General features: G+C 33.5%; 1 protein-coding gene across 1 annotated transcript; it reads right to left on the reverse strand.

Moving 5' to 3' along the window:
* Positions 1-385: 385 nt before the first annotated feature.
* LOC143252169 (cell division control protein 42 homolog) lies at positions 386-23353 on the reverse strand. The gene is made up of 3 exons (XM_076503886.1): positions 22803-23353; positions 21449-21507; positions 386-4561 (listed from the first exon to the last, which is right to left on the reverse strand). The coding sequence occupies exons 1-3, from the start codon at positions 22990-22992 to the stop codon at positions 4031-4033; spliced, it is 780 nt and encodes a 259-aa protein (XP_076360001.1). The 5' UTR covers positions 22993-23353; the 3' UTR covers positions 386-4030.
* Positions 23354-27517: the final 4164 nt, after the last annotated feature.

Raw genomic sequence — 27517 nt, forward strand, 5'->3', positions numbered from 1 at the left:
TTTTCCTTAATTATAGTTATAACGTCGTAATATACAAAACCAGGTCTTTAGTATTCACTCGTTCTCTCTAGGGTTACATTGTATTATCTTTTGTTCTAGTGTGCTATCGCTAGCAGCACTAGGCTCAGCACCATGTGATTATTTTGTTTGCGACATATGCTGTGGAGTTTTTACAGCTCAAGTCTCAGATTTTTGTATGTTCCGATTTCTAAATCCCTACACGCTTTATATAAATTAGGTCGTAGAAAGCTGAAAACTTATTTAAAACTGAAAACAACAACAACATTGATTTGCTACTATAACTTATAAATATCAGTGTGTTTCAGGCGTAGAACAAACAATAATGTTTTACTGAAAATGTAAATAACACAATATCCTTTTACCATCTTGTTGAAAATCACTTTATTTGATACTACACCAAATTACACGGGCTATACAGTAACTGTTTTAAATATTTGTCAAATGTATGAAAACGCAAATTTAACCTTGAGCAACATACACCAAAGTCCATCACAAGTGGATACCACATACGTAAGCAGACCACATAACTTTGATTTCAAAAGTGTGATGGAACTGTTTCTGCAGCTAAACATATATAATCACATTTTATATTTAAAACAAACAAACATTCTATTTTTGAAAAGGTGCAGAGGGTTTGTCCCCCTTGGAAGTCACGCCTACGTACGTATGGTAGCTTACTACTAGTAATTTATTACTTATTTTCTGATACCTAAAGCAGTGCAGATTTCTTTACTATATTTATTCGTTTCTGTGTAATATTAATAGCTAGCATTAAAATCTCTGTTTGTTTCTTAATGAGTACCATTATTGACAGTACCACTTATAAACAGAAACACTAAATGTCAACACTTTTCTGTTAATGTTGTTATAAACAGTTAACTGCATTTCTTAAAGACTTAACCCCCTAAAGAGTTCACATAAAATTGATTGTAAAATCCTGTTTTTGTTTATAATTCCGTTTAATACATAAAGCTTGTGTAACTAGCCAGCCAACCTTACACGTAACAACCAGAAATAAAAGTACACGTTCAGCATACAGATAAATATACCCATGTACTATACAAGAACGTAAAACAATACCTAATAATTATGTTGGATGTTTAACCCTCTGTTTCACGCGCAATGAAAACACAGTGTCAAGTATTTCCTAATTAAATAACTCCATATTTTACAAAAAGATTATTTTGATGGAATATATTAGGGGAAGTTATAAACAGGTACATTACCTATAATGTTTGAAGAACAAACAAAAAAAATAATTCCATTATTTATTTAAACTGTTACCTGGAAGTAAGAACATTCAACTACAGAACTGAAATATTTATGCGAATTAAGCAACAAAGATATATTTGTTACCTTAAAGAATTAAAGAGATACATTCTTATACACAAGTATTTCTTGATTCTGCCAGGTTCACCATACACAAGTTAATACTTTTATTTACACGTATATAACATCGTTTTGGAAGATCATTTAATACTAAATTAGCTTTTATTGTTTGTTTTTGTTTGGACTTTCGCGCAAAGCTACATGAGGGCTATCTGCGCTAGCCGTCCCTAATTTAGCAGTGTAAGACAAGAGGGAAGGCAACTAGTCATCACCACCCACCGCCAACTCTTGGGCTACTCTTTTACCAACGAATAGTGGGTATGAATCCCCGTCGCACTAAACATGCTCGCACTTTCAGGCGAGTCGAACGCCTTAACCCACCTGGCCATGCCGGGCCAATTAGCTTTTAAAACAATGTAAGCGCAGTTATAAGTAATATGCGCTTTCTCACAAAGCAACATAACAACGTCAGTTTTCTTTACTGTTTGTATACACAACTTAATGAAGAGTTTAAGTTATTTAAACATAACAGCTTAAGGATTTCAACGAAGAATAAAATCAAGCTATTCCTGGTTAACAAATAAAAATAACATTTAGAACACAGATGTCAGCGATACTGGTACAATATTTTAAATATTAGTTAGAAATACTATTACCGAAATACTAAAGTGTCTGTCCTTTAACACACTAATAACGTATTTACAGTTGCATATTACCATTTTGTACAGCGCATGCGCATTTTCATAATTCAAGCTTGAACACAACACACCTTATTTACATTTTTTTTTCTAATTCCATTTACCCTACTTATATAGAGAAATACGAGCCATTAAAAACAGCGCACGGTCATTATTTATAGTTCAATTTAGAGATTTTGTAATTTTCTTTCTTTATACAAATCCAACCAACAACAAAAGACCTAAAACTGAACCCTAATCTTTGAGCAAACCATAAAAGATTGGATTAGATTTTTCATAATTAACTATAGCAACAGCGTGAGATGAATGATATCCATAATCCCACTCAGCTGATCAGTACGAAAAGTTGTGAATTCCCTTCTTGAAAACGCAATATGGTTATTTACAAGAGCTTCAAAGATTACCTTTTACGCGCTAGGAATGCCGATTTTGCAATCCATAAAAATTGATATGTATACATATTTCTTGGTTAAGCTTGCTATCAGCTTATCTATCACACAAAGAAAGGATAAATATTAATCTCTTTCCTACACAAAATAGGTATGTATAAATATATGGTCATAGAACATAATAGTACAAAGATAATAGATGTAACTAATGAATCATTCACGCTCGTGTGTTTGTGACAAGTTGCGAACAACTTTTCATCACAGTTGTGTATAAAAATAGCTCTACAAACCATGGATTTCTTCCTACCTTTTGTAATTATTTTCACATGTATTTCATACATGGAAGTCCAGTTGACACCGATCCAAAGAATGTTCAGCAAATTAAATACAGTTCTTATGAGTCTCAGTATTGCAACTCAACTCTAGCACATCGGTAAAATTAAACATTAATACAAACATTTTATTATAATTACAGAAATCACATTCAGACATTTTTCTTTGAGGTTCCCTTTTTGACAAATTGGACAGATAAGAGTATTTTTTTACCGAGTTTCAAAGGTTAAAAAACATATTTCAAAGACAGTTAATCTTCAGAGAAGTAGAGATAAAAATCACATCTCTTGTGTATTCTAACATTTTTTTCTGAACGAGCTTTGAAGTACTCTAAATTTTGGAGGTATGCTTCGGATAGACCTGTTAACTTAAAAACCAGTGCCTGTTCCATAAAAATTGTTTTACTGAGTTCACCAAAGAATTCAAGGTAAAAGTTTCTGTTGATATGCTTATGTTTGTTTTCAAACTTGCTTTTTTTTTTCTACACAGTAGATTACTTTTCTTCTTTTAGAAAAGATATTGCTTTATCTTTGTTAAATAAAATATTCTGTTTTAAAATTACTGTCATTCACTGTGTTTTTTATGTTTGATTTGAATTCAATAGCAAATGTCAAAAGCAAGCCAATTAGTCGCAATGCTAAATAACTTTATAAACTGTCTTTTTTTTTTCTACTTACGAATTTTTTTTAGGCGGGCGATGGATAAATAACTAATATTTATTCAAAGAAGACACGAATAAACATCTACTTTAAACGAAAGAAGAGTCTGATCTGCCATTACTGTAAAGATTCTTAAGACATATAGATGTTGAATTTTTCGTGTAATACATGTTCTTTATAATCAAAACGTTGTCATATAAAAATTAGGAAACACATTGTCCATGTTAAAACGAAACGAATACATTCATTTTATATTTTCACGGTGCATAAACACCATCCACCCAATCGATTCAAAACTATTCTCCTATCCATGTTAATAACAACAACAACAAAAATTATCTGAACATGAGTTGTCTAGAATAGGAACAGTATAAATCAATTGAAAACTTTCTTCTTGGAAATGACTTGTTCTTGACCTGTCACAATCGGTGTTACAGTTGTGTTGTGGCCACAGCTTGGTGTTTCTCGTGGCAGTATATATTTATTATACTTTAAAACTCAATTTCCTTGTAGCAATAAATCAACCTGTCAGGCCATTTAATACACTAGACGTTAAAACAACGAAATTTGTAAGAACTGAGCTATCGAACTTGAATGCGGCTCATTTGAGAAAGCAACATAGTTTCTTCCACCAATTCTTTTTTCGATTCTTGGATTTAACTCTAAACATATGTCTGGTTTGCCAAGGGACATGTAGAGTGTCTGAATATGCTAATTTCGAGAAAACAGACTTGTTTTTGGTACTAGTCCAACTTGTAGTCGTATTATCTGGTCTGATATTTTGAAGAGCAGTTAAGATGGCCGTGTCGAACACTTCTTTGAGGTTTTTCTGGGTCAAGGAAGAACACTCGATGTACCCAACTGATCTCATCCAGTGGGACAGCTTACGGACTTCTTGTTCTGATACTGGTTGTTCCTGATAATGGGCGAGTTCGATCAACACCTTCACGTCTGTCCTCAAATCGCACTGTGTTCCTACCAGGAGGATAGGAGCGGTGGGACAGTGTCTTCTGATTTCTGGGAGCCATTTTTCTTTGATGTTGTAAAATGAGGTGGGACAAACTACACTAAAACATAATAGGAACACATCTGTGTTGAGATAGCAGAGGGGCCGAAGAGAGTCAAAGTCGTCCTGAAATAAAAAAAAAGGATTATATAGCCCGTGAAATAATGGTATCACTAGTAACCAGATTGACAAATTGCTCGTGTTCAGCTGCTATTAAAAGAACTTAAGAATCCTCCCTGTAAGTAATAACAGCTAAGAAAAGTTTTAAAGTACTTATTAGGTAATTATGATATGGTTATTTGGCAAACACAATTAGATACAGTACACACACTTTGAAACAACAATAAGTAAGATTATATTTATTGCACATAAAGGAACATCGCTGCAAACAATGCCGTATATATTGTACATATTTTTACGAATTCTCAGTTGGAGATTACTGTTCTCCTCATGAGTTACAAGCGTATTGCCCAGAAACCCTCATCCCAACACGAACTAAACCCAGCAGTCACCTGTAATTACTCAAACGTTCTATCATACACGTCACTAAAACCCAAATATACTCACTTATCCAAAAACACGACAAATCTAATCTAATCACATCTTTAAAGTGTTCCAGAATACCCATCCTGACTACAAATATTTTTCTCATAAGTATCATGTAGGCCAAAAAATATTCATTTGATCATCCTCTATATACAACAACAACGTAAACCTAATCCTATTATCTTTCATCCAACATCCTCTCTATATTATTTTCAAACCTCTTTCTCACAGACTTCAAAGGAAAGCTAAATGTCCAGCTTGTTTTCTGTATATTTATTTTACACCCATGTAGCAAATCCTACTGCACCACATTGTAATCCCAACACATCCATCAACATATTCTATCTCGTTCACATCAGTCACTTGTCATTCTTATGAACGAGAAAGAGAAGCAAAATAGTTTTTCTTTTAGATAGAATGAAATGGAATTTATTTTTATCAGTGAAACATAACTTGTATATACTTTCTTGCCAGTATGAGGCCTGAACCGATTTCATATAGTAATTACAATTACAATGAAATATAACAATGTTATTGAAAGTATTGAGAAACTAGAGACAGTACTAATATCAAATGATAGACATCAAGACAGATTATATAATAATATGATATTATATAATAAATACAATGAACCTGAACAACAGACATGTAGTCATTTATAAGAAGAATGTTTCTTTGGTTCACAGAACTTGATGTTTGGAAAGAAGCACGAGGATCTGGATGTAGAAGTGATAAGGCTAAACTAAAAGCTTGCGAAATGTGTTTACTTAGTTACGTATGTGTTTGATAAAAAAAAATGCTTGTTGTTCAATGCCAACCAGGTTTTGCTAAAAAAAAACACAAATTACAATAGCAAGGAACGACGTGTATATATACCAATAAAACAATGTACAATTAATTGATCACAACAAGTTAACTACAAGGAACCACAATTCTGATGACAAAGAGTCATGTGGAACATACGTATAGGTGTTAAAAACAGATATGACTCAGGCTTGTATTTAATCTCTTTTGGCATAAACATATATCAACATCCGGTTTAGGGCTATAAATAACTGTCATGTATATAAAGTTATAAACACACACCGACAAACGGAAACAACACTTGTTTAGGTTTAAGCACCCAGATGTTCGTTTGTTCTTTCCTACCCATGAGTTACTTGCATGTTGATAATGCACATATGCACACTTGGGAAGTTGGCAAGTAAATGTTTGCAGCTGTCTTTCGTTATCTTCCTAGTGGTTAGTTTGTCAAACGATTAGAAGACAAGAGCTGTTGAAGAGTTTTCAGTGTACCATAGTAAGTGCAGTTTGAAACGTGTAGAGCTATTTATACAGACACATAACAACACAACAATAATCTTCTCCCTGTGGCAAATCTATTTAAGTGACAAAAATAATGTACGGGAACTCAAACGTGTAGAACTACTCATTGTTATCGTGCCATTTCGTAACTGCGCAAGCAGTACTATGGCATAACATTATTTACTCATACGAACGTTAAAACATATTTAAATTAGCCAAAGTTTCCGTTTTAAAAAGACGACCATTTCCCTAAAAGAACACGACAACAAAAAACAAACAAACAGAATTTTGAATTGTATCAGCAGAAATACTTCGTAAAACTACACAAAACAGCTATTTCAGAGGCTTAATATCAAGTAACAGTGTTTGTTAAAATTGAGGATTAACGGAAACAATATTTCTTTTATGTTCCTTGGAATTCACAAAAAGTAACAAAATAGCTGTCTCAGAACAGTGAACAAACTAGAAGTGCTAATGCATCAAGAGCAACATTTAAACTGACAACATTTATATAAAATTTATTTATGAGAAAATATATTATTTTTGAATATTTTTTCTTCTGTACATATACATTTTTCCTTAAAAAATAAACTACTACAAAGCAAGATAGGAGAGAAAATGACGAAATATTTCAGTCCTAGTTTCTTACTTATTTAAAACTTCCATTAATCTGTAAAACGACGAGAACACATTTGTCAACAGATGTTACTTGTATCGTAGAAATATAAAGAAACTCAGGCTACAGAATAACACTCAACGACATAGGAATATCGTTTGGTTTAGGCTTTAATGACAAATAGATTTTACAGGATTACATTTCGAGATAAAAACCTTCTAAAGGTTTCAGATAAACTATAATAGAAAAAAGACGTAATTCTAAACATTGAACATGTTTCGAAGTAATCTGTAGAACAAACTTGTTTTTAATCTAAACATAATGACTAGTCTAGGAAAAAGTAATTATACACTTAACGTTCCACAGACCTATGTCATTATGTTCCCTATTCCAATAAGCTAATTTTGATAATAAAGTAGAGGAAGCAAATAATTATTCTTTATCATGTTAATGTTGTTAGACAACTTACTATTAACAGTTATGTATTAACAACAAATGTGATGAATAAACTAAAACTGACAATAATTGCCTATTGTGAAAAAACAACAACAGACAAATAAAAAATGCAACGTTTCTTCCGCCTTTCGACTGAATAATTTAGAAACACTGCCCTCTACACTTGTATTTTTTTTTACAACAGGAAGCTGCTTAAACAATCTATCAAAGAACAAGTGTGACATATGTCAAAAATGACAAACATCAGCAATGTATACCTGTGCATACTTTGCAGTTGTCATGAAACAAAACAAACATTCCTTCTAAATATGAATACGTTAATTAGATTCACGAGGAAGATACGAGGTATGTTAAAAAAATACGCGGACTGTTTGAATTGCGCGGCTCCAATTGGTTCCAGGGGAATCCGCTTGGTGTCGCTAGGTTCGCACAGATCAGCTGATTGCGACGCTATTTCCCGATTGCAGATATCTTCATTTGTGTATTAGCTACGCGTTTTTAAGTGAAGTGCGATTTTTTCGTTTGGCGGATCTCAGAATGAATGACCTGAAGGAGCAACGAGTTGCTGTGAAATTTTGTGTTAAACTTGGAAAATCTGCGACTGAAACTTTTGCTATGCTTAACACGGCTTACGGTGATGTTGCTATGAAGCGTACGGCATGTTTCAAGTGGCATGAACGTTTTAAGGATTGTCGAGAGTCCATTGAAGATGATGAGCGTCCTGGACGTCCTTCCACGTCAACTGACGACCCACACGTTGACAAAATCAACACCCTGGTGCGGGCAAATCGACGTCTGACTGTCAGGGAGCTTGCTGAAGGGTGTGGGATATCAGTTGGATCTTGTTACGAGATTTTGACCGAAAAATTGAAGATGCACCGCGTTGCTGCGAAATTTGTGCCACGCAGAACTCGTGAGTTTTTGGCCAAACACTCGATCACTGTTCTTCCACACCCCCCTACTCACCTGACCTTGCTCCTTGCGATTTTTTCTTGTTCCCCAAACTCAAAAGACCCTTGAAAGGAAGATTTGAGACGATTCCCGAGATTAAGGCAAATGCGACGAAGGAGCTGGAGGACATTACAAAAGAAGCGTACTAGGACTGTTTCAACAAGTGGAAACACCGTTGGGATAAGTGTGTGCGTTGGGGAGGAGAGTACTTTGAAGGGGTCCCAGACCTGTAACTTCTAAATAAAGTACATTTTGTTTTACGACGTCAGTCCGCGTATTTTTTGAACAGCCCTCGTATAAATTTTAAAAGAGTGTTGATAAAACAAAATAAAAGGAAATCCTCAATATCATAGTTATTGAAATTCTTTTCAGTAGGATTTGAGTAAATTAATCTCAGACCTTTTGGTTAGCTATACTTATGGTCCCCAACAATACCAAATGTGGTGCGCATGTACACCAGATTCAATTTTATTTCTCCTAAAGATCTCTGACAGCCTAGCCTCAAATTAAAATTTGAAATACTCTTAGATAGAATTGGAATAGATCTACCTAGGGGACCTTGGGCTTAGGTCAGATAATCAACCTAAATGATTTGACCTTTTGTTTGTTTTTGAATTTCACGCAAAGTTACACGAGGGCTATCTGCGCTAGCCGTTCCTAATTTAGCAGTGTGAGACTAGAGGGAAGGCAGTTAGTCATCACCACCCCCCGCCAAACTTGGGCTACTCTTTTACCAACGAATAATGGGATTGACCGTCACATTATAACGTCCCCGCGACTGAAAGGGCGAACATGTTTGGCGTTACGGGAATGCAAACCCGCGACCCTCAGATTACAAGTCGGATTTGACTTCCTGAGTCCAAAAACAAAATTAGTTCTCAAATTTGTCAAGATATGACGGAGTGTTGAGAGAACTAAAATTTGTACTCGGAAAACTCCAAAAGCCTTTCTATGAGATTCTGTGTAGGGGCTGAAAACATACTACCAGTAAGAACTGGGACGTTTTGAGCGACCCTAGTGGTTGTATTTTGTAGCAAGATATACCAGCACTCTTAGTTTAGAGTGATCGTAGATTTCAGGGAAGTTTTGGCTCTCTAGGACTAAAGACCTTTAATTACGCTACAAGCTAATGACAAAAAATACCTAGGAAATTCATGACGTCATGTATGAACTGCGTCATAGTTCTAAGAACTAATGTAAAAGGGCTAAAACTAACAATGCACGCTAGTAAATATTTGATAATTCGTAGAACCGAGAAATAAATTTAAAATTATAAAGAATCTGGCAAGGAGTACTTTCAAAGATTGATAAAAATTTCAACACCATGTTCATTTCGTGTCCTTGTGAAATAATTAAATCATTCTACGTAATAGCTATAGGAGATGAATCTCAGAAGACTTTAAAAACTGTTAAAAAGTAATTACTAGATACCATAATACCTCAGAATTTAAGTTCAGACATCACAGAAGCTAAGTTTCTTTTTAAATGTAAATTGGTCATTTTGCATGCTTTTCTTAATTATCCTGATCAGGACAATACTGTTGGATAAAGGTGTAATGTTTATTATTATTATTTTCATCTCAAACTTTTAAACTAGCCGTAAGCTAATAGTATTTATTTAAATTAACAAAACTTATTTTTCTCTGCTTTATTATTTTGGGTAATTAAATTATAGGAATATACTTAACAATGTTATTTTGTAGCCTGCAAAGTGCATAATATTTCAAGTGATTTATTGCATATGCACGCTTTACTGACGTCAAGAAGAACAAATTGGAGTGTTAAATGCCCATTACGTGACGTCATTATAGTGTCTACCGACTGAAAAGCAGCGCACTGTCGTATTGTGATTCGAGTGGTTGAAAGAGGTGATCTCTCCAAGCAGCTTTCTTCCCTCTTTGGGGAAAAACAAACAATCATAAAATTAGTATTTTTTATTCAATTCTATATCGCTATTCTCTATAGCTCAAAAGTAACACGTAAATAAATTATTTAGTAGTCTCTGATGTAGCCCCCTAGCGGTAAGTTTATGGATTTAAAACATTGAATTCGTTTCGCTGCGGTGGACGCAGTGAAGAAAGTCTATTTCGTGGCTATCCAATTAAAAATGTTTGGTAACGTCCAATCATAGTTAGACAGTCGGGATCGAGGAATTTGTTTTCGTTGGTATCTGAGAAAACAAGACAGAGATTTGATTATCACAGGGTTCAGTGGCAGAATCTTGGTATAGTTCTTCGAATAGACGGCTGTTGTGAGCATATTTACAAATTCTAGTTATTTTTGTAAAATCTGCTTGTTCGTAATATCGAATGTGAACTGTTACACGTACATTGAACACTTAAAAATATTCATATTCGGACTTTAATGGAAAACAACTATCAAGCAACTTATCTTTTTTTTGCAGTTGCTTTTCATTTACTCTTATTTATTATAATTTTTGAATAAAAGTACATTTATTAAGAATGTTTGTTTGTTTAAAATTAAATACAAAAGCTACACAATGAGCTAACTGTGCCCTGTCCATCACGGGTATCGAAACCCGGTGATAACGATGCGAGTCCTCAAACAAACCGCTGGGGAGCTTATCAAGATTGTTTCGTATCTTTGCCCGATTGACTTAGAGTGTGAGTTTGGGATTATTATAAATCTCTGAATCTAACATACTATTGCAAATAACAGTGATAATACCCAGTTCATAATTTAATGAATTTTAATTAACATACGTTTTAATTTTCTATTATATTACCCCCCTCCAGTGGCTCAGTGGTATATCTGCGGACTTACAACGCTAAAAACCGGGTTTTGATACCCGTGGTGGGCAGAGCACAGATAGCCCATTGTGTAGCTTTGTGCTTAATCCAAAACAACATCTATTGTATTAATTCACGACCTTAACCATTTGTATTTAGATTGTTATACAGAATTATCTTAATTTATAAATTACTTAATAAAATTATTTTAGTTGTTATAAATATGTACACATATTTTGTTTACTTTTATTAAGTTCCTAATAAACTAACTGAAGTTATTTAAAAAAAGATGTTTCTTGAAGTTAACCAAAATAACTCAAACCACCAGATTTACACAAACAAAACGAATTTACTTAACTGAATTTGTTTGAGGTAGTTAACTTCATTTAATAAGTTTATTAAAGCATTCGACAGAGAAGCCAGTGCCCTGAAATAAAGAACAACAAAAAACGGAGAGTCAAGAACCCAAACTGGAATTGTCCATATGAATAATTCATGTCAACTGTGTACAAGATATCTAAAAGCTATAGAAAACAAAAAAAAAAAAATATTAAGTTCAAATTCCCAGGAAAGAAGGGAATTTATGGAGCTCTTAAGATTCATTCACCGAGATACTGTTCCCGTGTATCAGACCCTTATATGATACTGAACAAACATCGTTCAGATTATCGCTATATACTAGTTACATTTTTAACAAAACACTGACCCTAACAAAATACACAAGATGTTTTTCGATATATTTAAACATCAGACCCGAAATAATATGGGGTTATTGGTACATGAAATGCGAGAATTAGTGCTTCTATGTCGACCAGAAATATAATACGCTACGATACACAGTCGAGAGAGATGTTACTATTGTAGGTAAATGACGTTCCAAGTGTCAACAAGTATTGAAAACAGGACAGCAGCTTCCAACGTTCATATGAATGGCAGCTATACTGAACGGATGCAGCACTTATAACATCGTATGCATTTCCGGTGGCCAGGGATTTGTATTTCCCGTCATGTCGCTTAAAGAATATTTTTTTTTATCAAGAAACCACGTAATAAACTGATGTTTAAATATGTCAAGATACTTTATAAAACATCTCACATACACACAAACATTTATATAAACATAGCCATCTCAGTAACGTTCTACAGCTGGCATTTCAAACTTGTTTTGTATTAACACTAAAAGGGGTGATCTAAATCTTCATTTTGGTATAGTCAACTTCATATAACTTAAGATCGTTTTACATCATAACCTTTCCTTGAATTCCACATTTTATGTGTAACCGTGTGATATTCTAAAATATTGTAGCTTGGAATACACAGCTTAATGTAAAATTTAGGACATTCGATAACACCGAGTTCTTCAGAAAGCCTTTTATTCATAAAATTACAAAAATATTATTTTTAATTTATTCTGAAAATCACCGTTTTCTATCTGTACGCTAGTTAACACGTTTAATAAAACCATGATGTAATACTCAGAGAAGCACTTAGGACAAGATATATTTCCACAATGTTCGTTCACGACAAACCAGCCACAACCCATGAAAGATTTTCAAACAAGTAATTTTTTGAGTAATTCAAGCGTAACTTTTCAAGCTTCTGTAATCGTGTAAAAAAAAAGTAACGTTCTGTTTTGAATTATTACGAAAACAGTAAAATGTATTTTTACAACTCAAAAGGTATCTTATGCTCAAAAAGGTAAAAGGATTTGTGTGTCAAATAAGAAGGGAAAACAAATAACCCAGATAAAGTGTAACGAATTTATCACAGAATCAGAGATTAATTTCAAAATGGCGTAAAATAGGCCAATAAGATAGTATTACCAAAAACGAAAACAAGAAATTAGGAGAACAAAAGGAACCCTAACAAGGGCTTCAGTTGTTTTTCACTTTGTTTAAGTCATGTCTAGTATATTTCATATTTTTACATTTCCACACAAATTTAGTTCATTTAATTACTTCTGTTCCGTAATATTTGTAAACTAAAACTAATTAAGTTTTTACGATTTGGATAATATGTAGAAACAAAGGCCAACAACTATTGTAATATCGTTTCATCTAATATATCCGGTATCAGTTTAAATAACGAAACACTGAAATGTCCTGATAAAAGTGAATTTTATTGCAAAAATGTATCATACAATAACCGTTTCTATCACTTAAGTCTTAAGGATTTACACGATATACTTTTAGAAATTAAAAAGAGATTAGCACATTTATTACGACGTGACTAAATCTGTTTTAGTAAGTTGGTGAATTGCTAAGATATGTAAGTCTTCAAGTAATACTTCATACAATATATCCAATTAGATATCGTACTGTTTATTTCTTGAACTACTAACTAATAAGAGCCCTTTCAATCGTTCCCATTTGAGGAAAATTAGTTTCTCGTAAACCAAGTAGCAAACAGGTAAACATTTCAAAGGTTTTCTCTAAAAGCGCACTTTTCAGTTTACCTAGGCAGAACTCTTGTCTAGTTCTAAAATTATATATACAAGTTCTGCATACAAATAAAAATAGTTTTATAAAACTTACCACATTGGGCTATCTGTATAGTCCACCGAAGGGAATCGAACCCCTGATTTGAGCGTTATAAATCTGTAGACTTACCTCTGTACTAGCGGGAGACATAAAACTTTCCCCAAATATAAAATTTACAAAATGTTTCACCACTAACTACCTAGTTGATATTACTGAATTTCTCGCATAAGCAAGACTAAATAGATTGTTACATTTAAGACTGATCTTACTTATGAAAACATACATGAGAATAGAAATCTTAATATCACGCAATTACAAATAGGTCTTCCTTTTACACCATTTGTATGTGTGGATAATGTGACCTTTAAAATGTTGATGATAGCGACAGACGCTAATACAACTAATTATAAACATTTTTATTAACTTCATAACTCAAATAACTGAAGTAAGCCCGGCATGGCCAGGTGGTTAAAGCACTCAACTAGTAATTTGAGGATTGCTGGTTCGAATCCCCGTCACAAACATGCTGGCCCTTTCAACCATTGGAGAGCTATAATGTTAAGGTCAATCCCACTATTTGTTGGTAAAAGAGTAACCCAAGAGTTGGTGGTAAATGATGATGACTAGCTGCCTTCAAACTAGTCTTATACTGCTAAATTAGGGACGGTTAGCACACATAGCCCTCGTGTAGCTTTGCGCGAAATTCAAACCAAACAAGATAACTGAAGTACATTTTTAATATCTCACACAAATCGTAAGACTGGTAATTTAACTGTTACACCAAAAACATAGCACACATATTTTAAGCGGTACATAACGATCACAGAACATAATTGTTCTTACGTTCGAAGAAATAAACACCGACGTTACAAAAAAAAAAAAACAACAACAAACGACAACCCAAGTTCTGCATTGAGCTCAGTAGAGACACGAGTTGTTTTTTTTTAGGCAATTATTTTAGCTTCCTCATACATTTAGGGAATTACTGATATTAGTAATCAGTTTAGGCGATTTTTATGTTTAGTAGGAATTATTGGAAAAAGTATCCAAACGTTTGTGGAGATAATGAAAATACCACATTAAATGAGCTCTTGTAAGAACGCTGAATGAATTTAATAATAATTTCATATCAGAGTAATCAGGTTTTATATTGAGACACCAGTGAAGGAGTTGATTCAGTAATCTTGCAGAACCACTTCTGGAACAACCAAGTCAGTGAACACCCTTACAAATTACCAAACTTAACAAGTTAGGCTCGTTGCTATATATATTTTCCGGTTTTTAATACCACATCGTCGCTTGCCAAGAAATCGAAGAGCTTTTACTGTTGCTAGGTGGAGTTCACACGAGATTTATATCGTAATTTTGTTAGCGTTAAATAGCAAATTTAAAAAACTACATATATATTCAAATGTGAAAATTGTGTCTGTATAAAATAGGATAAAATTGTATTTCTTGTATTTCAACAGAAAAGAAAAATACCACAAAAATAATCTATTTTGAACATACTGTGAAAGCCAATATAACAAATAGCAGCAATATGATGTATCATATATATGATAATTTCCACCACAAGTTCATGTGTAAAACAGTCACATATATCACTAAAATATAACTCCAGCGAGTTTGAATTCAAATAATGTTTTGGAGATGCTCTAAATGCTATTAAAGTAAAATAACCCTCGTCTCTATCCCCAACAATAACACCTTGTTGTACGAGAAAAACTGACTGTTTGACGTGAAAAAACTGGTATGCATGACGTTTGCTAACATTATTTTTAGGAATTTATCATGGAGATATTTTTTGTCTAGTTATTTTAATTTTGTCTTTGATATGCACACATTCGAATATTAAATTCGCATTACTACTTTTAGTTAAGAAAACGTAACAAATTTAAGACAACAGAGGCTTATTACCTAGTACCTTGCTAGGATACAAAAAATTTTACTTCGTATTACTTCCAGTCCCAACGAACTGAGGCCAAAGTCGATACAAATTCTAGTGTGAACGACCTAGTGCTGTTTATATATATATAGAGACATACACGTGTATATGCTGCGTAACTTAGAGTGCTTGAAAAATGAATATACTTCGAACATTCCGAAATGTGGTCCAGACACTAATAACCAGTTAGCATTATCGATCATTAAAACGTGCATTCCTATCTCTTCTTCAAGACACCAGAATCTTGACAACAAGGATGCCAACAAGCAACTAGTTATTAAATTTTTAAAATAAATTGTTCTCCCTGCAAAAAAGAATCACCATACAGTCTTTGTTCGTTACTGCTGTGTTGACAAAGAAGCCGTCTGCTCTAAAGAAGAGGTTCCCAAACTGAAATCACGACCTACTGATTTGTTGTGCATTACCTTTCGGTGGGAGATGGGGAAGAAGCAAGAAAAGACAAAATAAAACATAAACTTAGTTTTATTTCGAAACTATTTATGAAATAATTATCGTAAATGTTCGTTTTTCTTAAATCAAAAACAGGAAATTAAAGAACATTATTTGACGTTTCCAAACTTTCTAAACTGTAGTAAAACCAGGTGTCGCTTGCTGTATGTAACAAATTGCCTTCATTCATAACAGCTGCAGCACTATTTTCACCAGTTTTACTCAGACTATACGCGCGTTCTGCAGTATATATCACCTGGTGTGTTGTAACCTTGTCAGCAGTCTTCTTAGCCAAAGGATTCCTCGCTAACCCTTATAAAGTTGTGGCTTCAATTACCTTTCTACGAAGCAAGATCGCAGCTGTTTGCATACATTCATATATTATACACCTGTGATTGTACTCAGCGTTATCTTATTACAGAAACAGTACTTCAATGACATGCAAGGTGCATATAGTTTAACGAACTTGCAAATAATATATGCCAGAAGTTAAACTGTTTAGAATTTCCATACACCTATTGTCATTTAGACACGAACTTCCAGAAAAAACTTGAACTCCTAAATATTTTCTAAACTAATCTTATACTAACATGATGCAACCTTGGACAGCATACGGTGACGAAACACACAGTACACTTTCATTACATATCCTGTTAGGCATGCTTCATAATACTGATCATTCTTCTGAAAACTGTTCCAAACACACTGCCTTAATAGTAATTATGAAGGAGTTTACAGTGATAGGTAGGATTCACTATTCTATTCTCCCCTCATAGAGCTCTCCCCATTCCCCGAGGCCATAAATGTAATAAATAGGTATAATCGGTCTATGACAGTTTACATAGTATTACTACAGTCTGCCCGTAGTTGTTAAACTCACATTCAAAATCAAACTTTTAACAACTGCAGCTCAACAACGTCTTGAATAACATACGTTTCTGAAGTTTACTTAATAACACAAGTTAAAGCACATTCTCCAGTATTGTTTCACGAGGTGCAATGAATAAATAAACACAATGAACTGTTCTACCACACTTCTTCCGCAACAATAATTTATCTTTTAAAAATCCTCAATTATAAATATTTTCTTGCACAAACTTCACAGTGTAAGTTGTCTAGTAAAACTTGATTTTTTCTTACATTGTTTTCTTTGTGGCATTTTAGTAATCTACCCTTAGAAACGAATACCAAGAGGTCTAACAATTTGTTTGTTTGTTTTTGAAATTTGCGCAAAGCTACACGAAGGCTATTTACGCTAACCGTCCTTAATTTTGCACTGAAAGACTGGAGGGAAGGCAGCTAGTCATCACCACCCACCGACAACTATTGGGCTACCCTTTTACCAACGAATAGTGGGATTGGTCGTCACTTTATAACGCCTCCACAGCTAAAAGAGTGAGAATATTTGGTGTGACGGGGATTCGAACCCGTGACCCTCAGATTACGAGTCGGGTGCCTTAACCATCTGATCATGCTGGGCTGGTTGTTAATAGCTAAGCACCAAGTTATACAATGGGTTATCTATGCTCAGCTCACTACAGGTATCGAAATCCGGTTTCTAGCATTTTAAATTCGCATACTGGGGGAGAGCAGGACTAACAATAAAGTTTATATACATTATATAACTGTATACGTTTTCTCAAGATGTAAAGTAGGCTTATATTTAACTATGAAACACGTTGTTAAACTTACACTTCACATTATTATACTGGATGACAAAAATATCAGCTATTGAAATGTTTATTACATAGCACAGACGTAGATATTTTTCCCGGTTGTACTAAAGATATAGTATGTGCAAGTGTTTGATCACAGTATGGCGCGAGGTTAAGAATCAACGTATCACACTACACAGGAAGAAAACAAGCTGGATTGCTTACGTCGTGTTAAGTGTCTGATTTCATTCAGGTGTTATTATTACCAAGCTGATTCTATGGCATACCTATGTTTATTTCCTGAACTATTTTAAAAGGTTTGCAGACTAGGAGAAAATGTCCTAACCATATTTACATAATCAACACACATCACCAGCTAAATTCAACAAGTTGAAAATTCTGAAATTTCCGAAAATCCTTGACAATTTTATTTTGAACGTAAAACATTAATTTACTTAAAAGATATGAAACCTTTAATAAGATTCTTTCGACGAAACAGCTGAAACGAAATATATTGATATATTCTCGATATATTAATAAATTTTCTCTCTATATATAAGTTTATGTCATTATATTATTGGGATTCTTTTAATGCAAACTTCCTATAATTTTATGCATAAAAAATCAGATGAACAAAGAACACACTAAAAAAAAAATGAAAGGTGAAAATCAAACAAAGTTCTGAAGATGCAATATTTCCGTTCCTAAAATCGATGGTCAGTTGTATCTGACTTGACTTCACGTGAGTGATAAAGTTTTGCCGCGTCTTTTTTACCTGCATACATCGCTAAATTTTCATAGGAATCGTTTGTCATACCTTTGTACAAGTTGCAAAAGTCTCAAATACGTCTGACAAGTAAATTAGTTATTGTAATAAGAAACTAGAAGAAGGATCATGAGCCACCCAACACGTCAAAGTGCCAAGTGTTCGGTTCTATGAGGTTTTTCTACATTTTTTGAAATGCTTGCTAGCTTCTAAAGCGACCACAAAAATATCTGCGAACGTCGTACTTCAACCTAAGTTTATTTTGTTTCTAATTTGACTGATATCCCGACAGGAACTGATGAATCAGTTATACTTACCACTACCTCATTCACATACTGCGATATGCTAATTACGCGAGTTTTTACCTAAGAAAACGCGTATTTTGAACTTGAATTTATAAAAAAAAAAAAAAAGGCTTATATGTATTTGAAAAATATGGTGACTGTCCTGTGCAAAAACTTAGTGTTTGTAACTACACTAGTTTTATCAATTTATACATGTAACAAACTATACGTACGTTTTCTAATTGAAAAAGAAAAGTATTATTTTGTTAGTTTTCACATAGATTACACGTGTGAGTAATATCTATTTGTTGTAAATCCTAAGGTTGTGATTTACAGGTCCCATTTTGACTACCAGTAAATACCCACATTATATATTAAGCTTCTCCAATTGTTAACACGACCTGAAAATTAGGTACCAGGTTCCACATGACTACCGTGACCTCTACACGTTCTGTGTTCTTCTAATACTCAATAATGGAAAACAATGCAAAAATATTATTTTTAAAAACAAACATCAACTACTATTAAGAGTTTGGGGAAAAGACAAAGATATGCTTTGGTTGTTTATTTTTAACACAGTTGTTAATACATGATTTTTAATAGATCTAGAAGTACAAACAAAAGAAAACGTCACGAGTTTAAAGCATGATTTTACAGCAGTATATTTGATCAGAAAGCTGCAACAGATCATACACAGCGACCACTGTTACATATTCTTATACATGAACTAGGAGGTCGTTAACATGTAAAAGTCATAACAAAGGAGAAAAACGTAGAAGGATGGAGGGATTGAAGCCACAACCACTTGATAGGATAGTGAAACTCTTCAGATCTGTAAAATTGTGAAGTAAAGAATTCAGAGGAGATTGCCTTTGCAATTGTTCAACATAAGTTATAGAGAAACTCTTCCAGGAAACCGTGATTTGTTAAGTAAAAGAGTTTAGCATAATATTTACATAAAGTTTTCATACTAAGTGCTCCACTTGTCACCTTTCAAAACCCATTCAAAGAGAGATGTTTTATCAGTCTAGGACTACAAAAATGTATAATTAAGAAATAATAAAGCAATTACATCAAGACAACTTATTTCCAATAAAAAAAAAGATTAATTTTACAAATTTTAGAGACCGCAATAACGGTCGCAAGTTTACACTATTATTTGTCATGACAGTAAAATCTAATTGAAATTTGCAGATAAACATCTTCAGGCACATTTTAAGAACTGCCTGCTCTAAATAGAAGATAGTTTCAAAGTAGCTTATTCTACGAAAAACTAGGTTGTGAGTACTATGAGCAACTCTTGTGGAGGTCTGGGATTATCTGTCATTTACAAACATCTATTAGCTTAAAATAGACCACTGTTTTTAGTCTAACCATAAACTGAACACGTGCACCATGAAATTTAAAGACTTGGAATTCTCGATACTTATTCATATCTTAAGAAAAGTATCAGCTGTGAAGAAACACACCTACTTATAGACAAAAACTTGACGAATTAGGCTAAAGTTACAGTGGATGTTATTTATTAACTCTGCTGTGATAACTATCTTTTCAACATTTTAAACATTTTTATTTACTCAGTTTCACGTATCGAGCAATCTTTATGAACTTATACATATGTAAGATGATTGAAACGAAGTTTTTAAAGGCATAATAACTTGTGATCTTTTAAAGCTAGTAACTTTTACCTTCAATAATTTAGCTATACAAAAATAGCTAAAATAGTAAGATTCTCGCTAAATTTCACTCATATTAAAATTTCTAGTTTATTATTGAAATACGTTTAACAGGTTATTTGTTTAAAAAATTCAAAATGCAACCATACCTACCAATTAGACGAAATTAAGGCTTCTACTTGGTTCCCCGTATAGTTATGACTAGTTAAAATACGAAAAGAAAATGCCTAGTATATTTATAACTTAAAATGTTTAGGCTAAAATAACTTAATACATTTCTGTTATTGCAGTATTAACTATATTTTATACAATTAAAAATCGAACATACGTATTTTACAAAATTGAACGAGACACACAAAGACAGAAGTTTTAGTGTTCATTTAATCAGAACTTTTACAATGTTTTAAACTTATTGGCTGAAACTTTCATGGATATTTTCCGCCATTTTTTGATGCATAACGAAAAATGTCAAGATATATTCGTAAAACTTTCAATCAACAAAAAATATTATCGCACGATAGAAACAAAGTATCGATTTTATTGGAAATAAACAATGTTCTAGAGAAGGAATTTTTTTGTTCCCGTCAGTGAAAATAAACCTTGCTTAAGGTTTGGCTTAAAAGGTGTTGGCATAGATATTTTACTGTTGTTAACGTGGTTTTAATGTCAATGACACACTGTTTGGTTGTCATGGAAAAAGCAAAATCTGATGTCCAGATATAACAATGGGCAGCTTTAATTCACCCACAACAAAATATATAATACTCTGAGACAAGACTTTTAATATTTGAGAACTATAATCTAGTTATTCAAAACTTAGACCTTACATTGATCACTTCTCACATTACTACTACTAAGTTTTCACGTGCATCCCAATAGAAAGATCAATATAATCTTCCAGTTATTATTATAATTCAAGATACTAAGAAAGACTTACAATAAATAGCTGATAAATTACACACAAAATAACCCGAGCACTTTGGAGTGTTCACCCTTCTTCTTCAGGATACAAAAAAGATACTTTACTTTCCGAAAGCACTCGGTTTACCTGGTCTAATGTTTTTCACTTATTATAAATCTAAAAGGGCCTGGCGTTAACCATTCACCAAACGTGGGATTGAGAAACGTTTTACCTGACCAGCAGTGTCACATAGCTGCAATCTGATTGGTTGATTGTCGACTGTCACCACCGCTAGAAAATACATAAGCAAATGTTAAAACACTAACACTTGATTAGAAAGCACGAAATTTCATATTAGTAACTGGAACTAAAAACAATTTAATGCATGTAGTAAAGTTCAAAATGTGCAACAAATTACTTAGTTATGTCACTATTTAATCGTTAAGTCAAATAAAAAAAAGATTAAATAATACAACAGAGTATTCTACGCCTATCATAACAGGAAACAAATCACACGAGCTGAAAAATCCTGACTTTCAAACGTGCTGATTAAAATACCCTCAACCTACTTCGTAGAAGCTGAGTTTGCAAATTATTATTTTTTGTATATATGCACCTACATACATACTGAAGTCTTTTGTTGCATATTTATTGTTAAGCGTAAAGCTACACATTGAACTAAACGTACTTTATCTACACGGGTATTGAAAAATCCGGTTTTTAGTGTTATAAACCTCCAGATTGCTGCTGAGACGCTGGTGGAAGAAGGGGGAAAGGTGGGGCGAATGGCAGACAGAAGTTGACGAATTTGAATTAGTTATCCAAGAAGAAACAAAAGTTAAATAGAAACAACTAAATTTTATTTTATAACAACTTGATATCACAGTAGATGTGAAGATTTAAACACAACTTTTAAAAATATGTTACTATTATTTATTTATTTTTAAACAAACATACGTGAAAATAACATTAGGTGTTAGTACTAAACAGTATTGTAGCCTACATCTAACATCAAAATTTCAAACTTCTCTGTCGGACGTGTATCGGTTAAAAGAACAACAAAGACACACACAAGTAAACTAACTAATCGAAGATATTTTTCACGTCATCAGATTTATCGAAGTTGTTTGTTTGCTTTTAGTAAAGCACAAACCTACACAGTGAGTCACAGCGTACCCGACATCCGTATCGAAACCTGGTTTCTAATGTTACAAATCCACTTACTTACCCTTCCACCACTGGGGTACCGCCCAAGTCTTTTTAATATACTCAATAAATTATAATGTGATTTAGCTTTCATTAGCGTTTGGTATAGCCAAAATTTACTTATCACAGGAGAGTAGTAGTGAGTAAAGGCGTTATTATCTAAATGAGAAATGAATAAACGCCATATTCTCCGAATAAGATGTGGGTAAACAGAGCGTGTGCCCTCAACTATAATACTGTTCTGTATCATAAATTGAAAAATAGATAAATACATACATATATATACAATATGACTGAGAAGCAACCTTAAAATGATACCAAACACTTACAATACACTATACAAACGAAGCTTAAATATATATATATAATATTTAACATACCAGAATAGTTGTCAAATGCCGTAGGAACATATTCTGTTGGATAGCCGTTAGTTGTATAGCTTACTATAAGACTCGTTTTGCCTACAGCTCCATCACCTACCAATACGCACTTTATCTTACTGATATTATTTTCAGTTTTAGATTCGAATTCCGACACAGCTCTTGCCTCTTCTCGTATTAAAGGTGTCATTCTGTTCTTTAATGAAAACAAGTTTTAAAATCGGGTATCTAAGTAAACGTTAACTAAGTATTTCACTAAGTTAGTAACACAACAGCGAGCCAGCGTAGCATAACATTTACAATGGTTTAGAAGTGATAACGACGCTGCATTTTGGACAGATACAATTAAAGTTTTACAGTAATGAAAATATTACAGGTGAATGGTTTTAAGCAAATTAAATTAATATCATAACTTCTATGACATCTCGTTAACATAAACTACCCTCATACAAAACACAAATCTAGAGAACAACAACCTACGAACACGGGACAAGAGAACACCTAATGCTTGCGCGCGCGACCTTAGCAACTGGTGCCGTGACGTCTAGTAACTGATTCTTGACGTCATACTTAATTCTAATTGGTTGAAGTCTCGCAAGGCCAGCAATGCTATCAAGTAAACACAAAAACTTGTGGTTTAGGTGATGGGCTAGCTAACGTCAAATATTTTCATGCTTCTTTTATAACTAATGAAATTACTCTTATTATTTATGATAAAAATATTTCTTTTTTCTAATAATTTGAAGGTGTAATAAACGTACGTCTTTTTTCATGAAAATAAAAGTAAGAAGGCAGTTAAATTTGTTATTAAAAACGATAGTGGAAAAGTTTTCTTGTGAAGTTTTCTCCCTCGTAAGTTAAATTTGTTCGATTTTAACTTACAAATCATCAGTGCTACAGTGCGCTGTAGAATTCGTTCTGTAACTCTACCTGTGATATCGACAAAGCGTAAAGCAGTTTGTGTTACAGCTTGTGGCCCGGCATGGCCTAGCGCGTTAAGGCGTGCGCTTCGTAATCTGAGGGTCGCGGGTTCGCGCCCGAGTCGCGCCAAACATGCTCGCCCTCCCAGCCGTGGGGGCGTTATAATGTGACGGTCAATCCCACTATTCGTTGGTAAAAGAGTAGCCCAAGAGTTGGCGGTGGGTGGTGATGACTAGCTGCCTTCCCTCTAGTCTTACACTGCTAAATTAGGGACGGCTAGAACAGATAGTCCTCGAGTAGCTTTGTGCGAAATTCCAAAACAAAGGTTACAGCTTGTAAACTGATATTTGGTATTCACAGCCAAATAGCACTTATACTACACATAGGCTTAACGATCAAATATTGATCGTTAAGATCCCAAGTTCGGCCATAGGAAACTCTAATTGAAAGATGTTTCACGAGTTGTAGGATAACCGGTTAACAGCACCAAACATCTCTTTCTTACTTTTATCGGAACAGCAAGATTGACTTTCCTAATTATAAAGTTCCCACAGCTGCACATGCAGAACCTTGAACCATCCGATGCTAATCATTAGGCCGCGCTTGTCCTTGTCAAGAATAGCTTTGCAGTTTATATTGAAGAATTTTCACATTGGCATTTTATTCCGAAATATAAGATAGGTTTGGTTTCCTATTTTTAAATTTCGCACAAAGCTACACGAGGACTATCTGCGCTAACCGTTCCTAATTTAGCAGTGGAAGACTAGAGGGAAGGCAACTAGTCATCACTACCCACCGCCAACTCTTGGGCTACTCTTTTACCAAAGAATAGTGGGATTGACCGTAACATTATAACGCCACCACGGCTGAAAGGGCGAACATGTTTGGTATGACGGGGATTCGAACCCGCAACCTTCAGATTACGAGTCGAGTGCCTTAACCCACCTGCCCATGCCGGGCATCTTACATTTTGACTTTCACCTTATGTAAAAATATTGTTATTTTTTGGATGAAAGTGGTAGTCATATTATATAATGTGAACTGAAAGAAGTATCCCCAATCAGATGAGACCCACGAGGTGAGTTTTAATGGTAATTTGAAACAGCACCAAACCACTGCGGAACTGTGAAAAGGAAGTATGAAGTAATTTCGGCATTTTTATTTGATAATTGAAAATAATAAACACACACTTTTTTAAAGACGAAAAGCCTATTTCTTTCATATTTAATAACATTTGACCCTCTTCTGTCCCCTTTAACTCTTCGTTTATCTATTGATCCTCCCTCGAGTTAAACAAGAGCTTATCTTCATGGAAGCAACTTCTCATAAAACTATAATAATATACATATATCATTGCAGGGTATTGATTTAACTGTATTTCTTTAAAAGTGGTCTCTACAATATTCCAATATCCGTACCTACCTCTATACACGTACACACATGAGTGCATCTTAAAAGTCTAAGTTTTTCTTTTTTTTTTAAGACCCAAGCTCTTCCATTAGACCCAATCACATAAACATCTTTACTTTATATAAACGTAAGATTAGCCATCTCTTTCTCTGATTCCAAATGTCTCTCTCATGCCATTTCGTGTCATTATATTCTTAAAATTCGAAATAATTAAAATTGTTTCCTGTCTTATAGGCACTCGACTAGTAATCCGAGGGTCGCAGTTTCGAATTCCCGTCACACTAAACATGCTCGCCCTTTCAGCCGTGGGGGCGTTATAATATTACAATCAATCCCACTATTCGTTGGTAAAAGAGTAGCCCAAGAGTTGACTAGCTGCCTTCCCTCTAAACTTACACTGTTATATTAGGGACGGCTAGCGCAGATAGCCCTCGTGTACTTTTGCGCGAAATTTAAAACAAACCAAGGACAATGTAGGAATAACATAAGTCTCAAAAGATTAAATCTTGATATCTTAAATGAGCGGGTTGCTGTAGGGAGAGCAGAGTTCTTCTGTGGCAAATATGTCCCCACGTCACTGTGCTGGACAGATCTTTGCCAAAAAAGGGAAAATGTAATCTCGATCTTTACCTATATTTGACCCTAGCTTTCTATTACATTTTCTTTTCAAATTTCCCTACCTCAAACAGTAAGCCATGTTTCATATATGATAAGCAAATACGAACTCGTTTTTTGATTCTTTTTCGTAACTACCCAATTTAAATTCAAAGTAACAAGCTACTGAATTCAGTTTAGAATTTCACAATAGTCAACTCTGACTTAAAACTCCTCCTCGTATATAATGGCACTCAAAATTCTACTTCATTAGGAATACTTTGAAAAGCGAATTATTTAGCTTTTCAATCCTCCAAATATTTACAGACATCTAACAAATATATTTATTAATTTGACGCTGAATTTCATAAGAGCTTAAAATGTAAAATAAGTTGAACTATCAGGAGTTATTTCATTTCACGTTTTCCATTAGTCTCAGTATATGCATGTGGTGAATATTTCAGGAAGAAAGATCAAGCAAAACTTACGACATTTGTGACACTTCATGACAGTTTACTGAAGAATTTCAGTATATACATACTAAACTAAATATTGCACAAAAACGATTTTATTTTTACTATTATTAAATTTATTTTATTACTGTTGTTTAAATGTGTCAAAATACGTAAACATCATAGTTTTCAATGTATTATTAATGTAACTAGCCAATTTTTGAAATATGAAATAACTGTTCAATGCTAATATGTAGCTTTGGTTGAAACATAATTTGTGTATCCTGCTTACAGTCTTATAAGAAGTTCAATTCGGTTATATTTGTCATTAAAAATAAAAGACAAGCTACGTGACACACTTGCCATCTAGTGGGAATAAGGTACAATCGGAGATAGTGCGTTTTTTAAAAAAAACATACGTATTAGACAATGGGAATAGAAAAGCAGTATAGATTCTCAATACGTATATATATATATATGGAGAGAATGAAGATATATGGGGAGGTTTTAAATACATTTTCTAAATATAAAATCACAACGATTCACAATTTACATCGCTAGTATAATCCCTAAAGGTAAACGAACACAAATACATCGTAGTCTAATTCCACAACGTATTAATTTAAAAAACAACATTAAAATAGGTTTCGTTTTGGTTTAAATACCTTAGATTTTGATGAAGGTTAGTTTACATTGTTAGTTTTTAACTAAAATGAAAGAGATTAATGATCTATTAGAAACAAAACCGACGCATTAAGAACCGAAAAGTAAGTTGATATTTGCATATCGGCTAATGTGATGTAAAGTTTACAAGCATCATTTGTATGGATTTTTGCGTATAATAACATTTATATTCTGATTAACCTGCTCGCGTAACGTTTGTTTATTTCTCTCTCTTTTCAATTACGATTTGTGGTGAGAATAATTTAGAAATTAAAATATTTTAACTGAAGAAAGTTTGAACCTAGTACCCGATTGATATTTCTTCCATGTCGCTTTACTTTTGTTAGTTAGTGAGCTTTAAACTTTCTCTTCAACTAGAATTATTATTATATTTATTAATAACTTTAATTTCGAAATGATCGCGTTGTGTTTTCCCCATGTTTAAAGACTATTCAAATAATAATAACAAATAAACAAATACATATACTGTTATGCACAGTTTTAACATAAGTGTTCTGAATAATAAATCACAATGCTGTTTGTATGTCTGTTGCAATTTATATAAAGGTGATAAAGTAGCATCAGAAACGCAGAGTAATATATGCATTTTCAGTGATGTCGAGAAAACCCACTTGTAGAGAAAGATATACATGTAAAAATGGCTCATTTGGGTTG

This window comes from Tachypleus tridentatus, chromosome 1 (assembly GCF_004210375.1).
Source record: "Tachypleus tridentatus isolate NWPU-2018 chromosome 1, ASM421037v1, whole genome shotgun sequence".
NCBI lineage: Eukaryota > Metazoa > Arthropoda > Merostomata > Xiphosura > Limulidae > Tachypleus > Tachypleus tridentatus.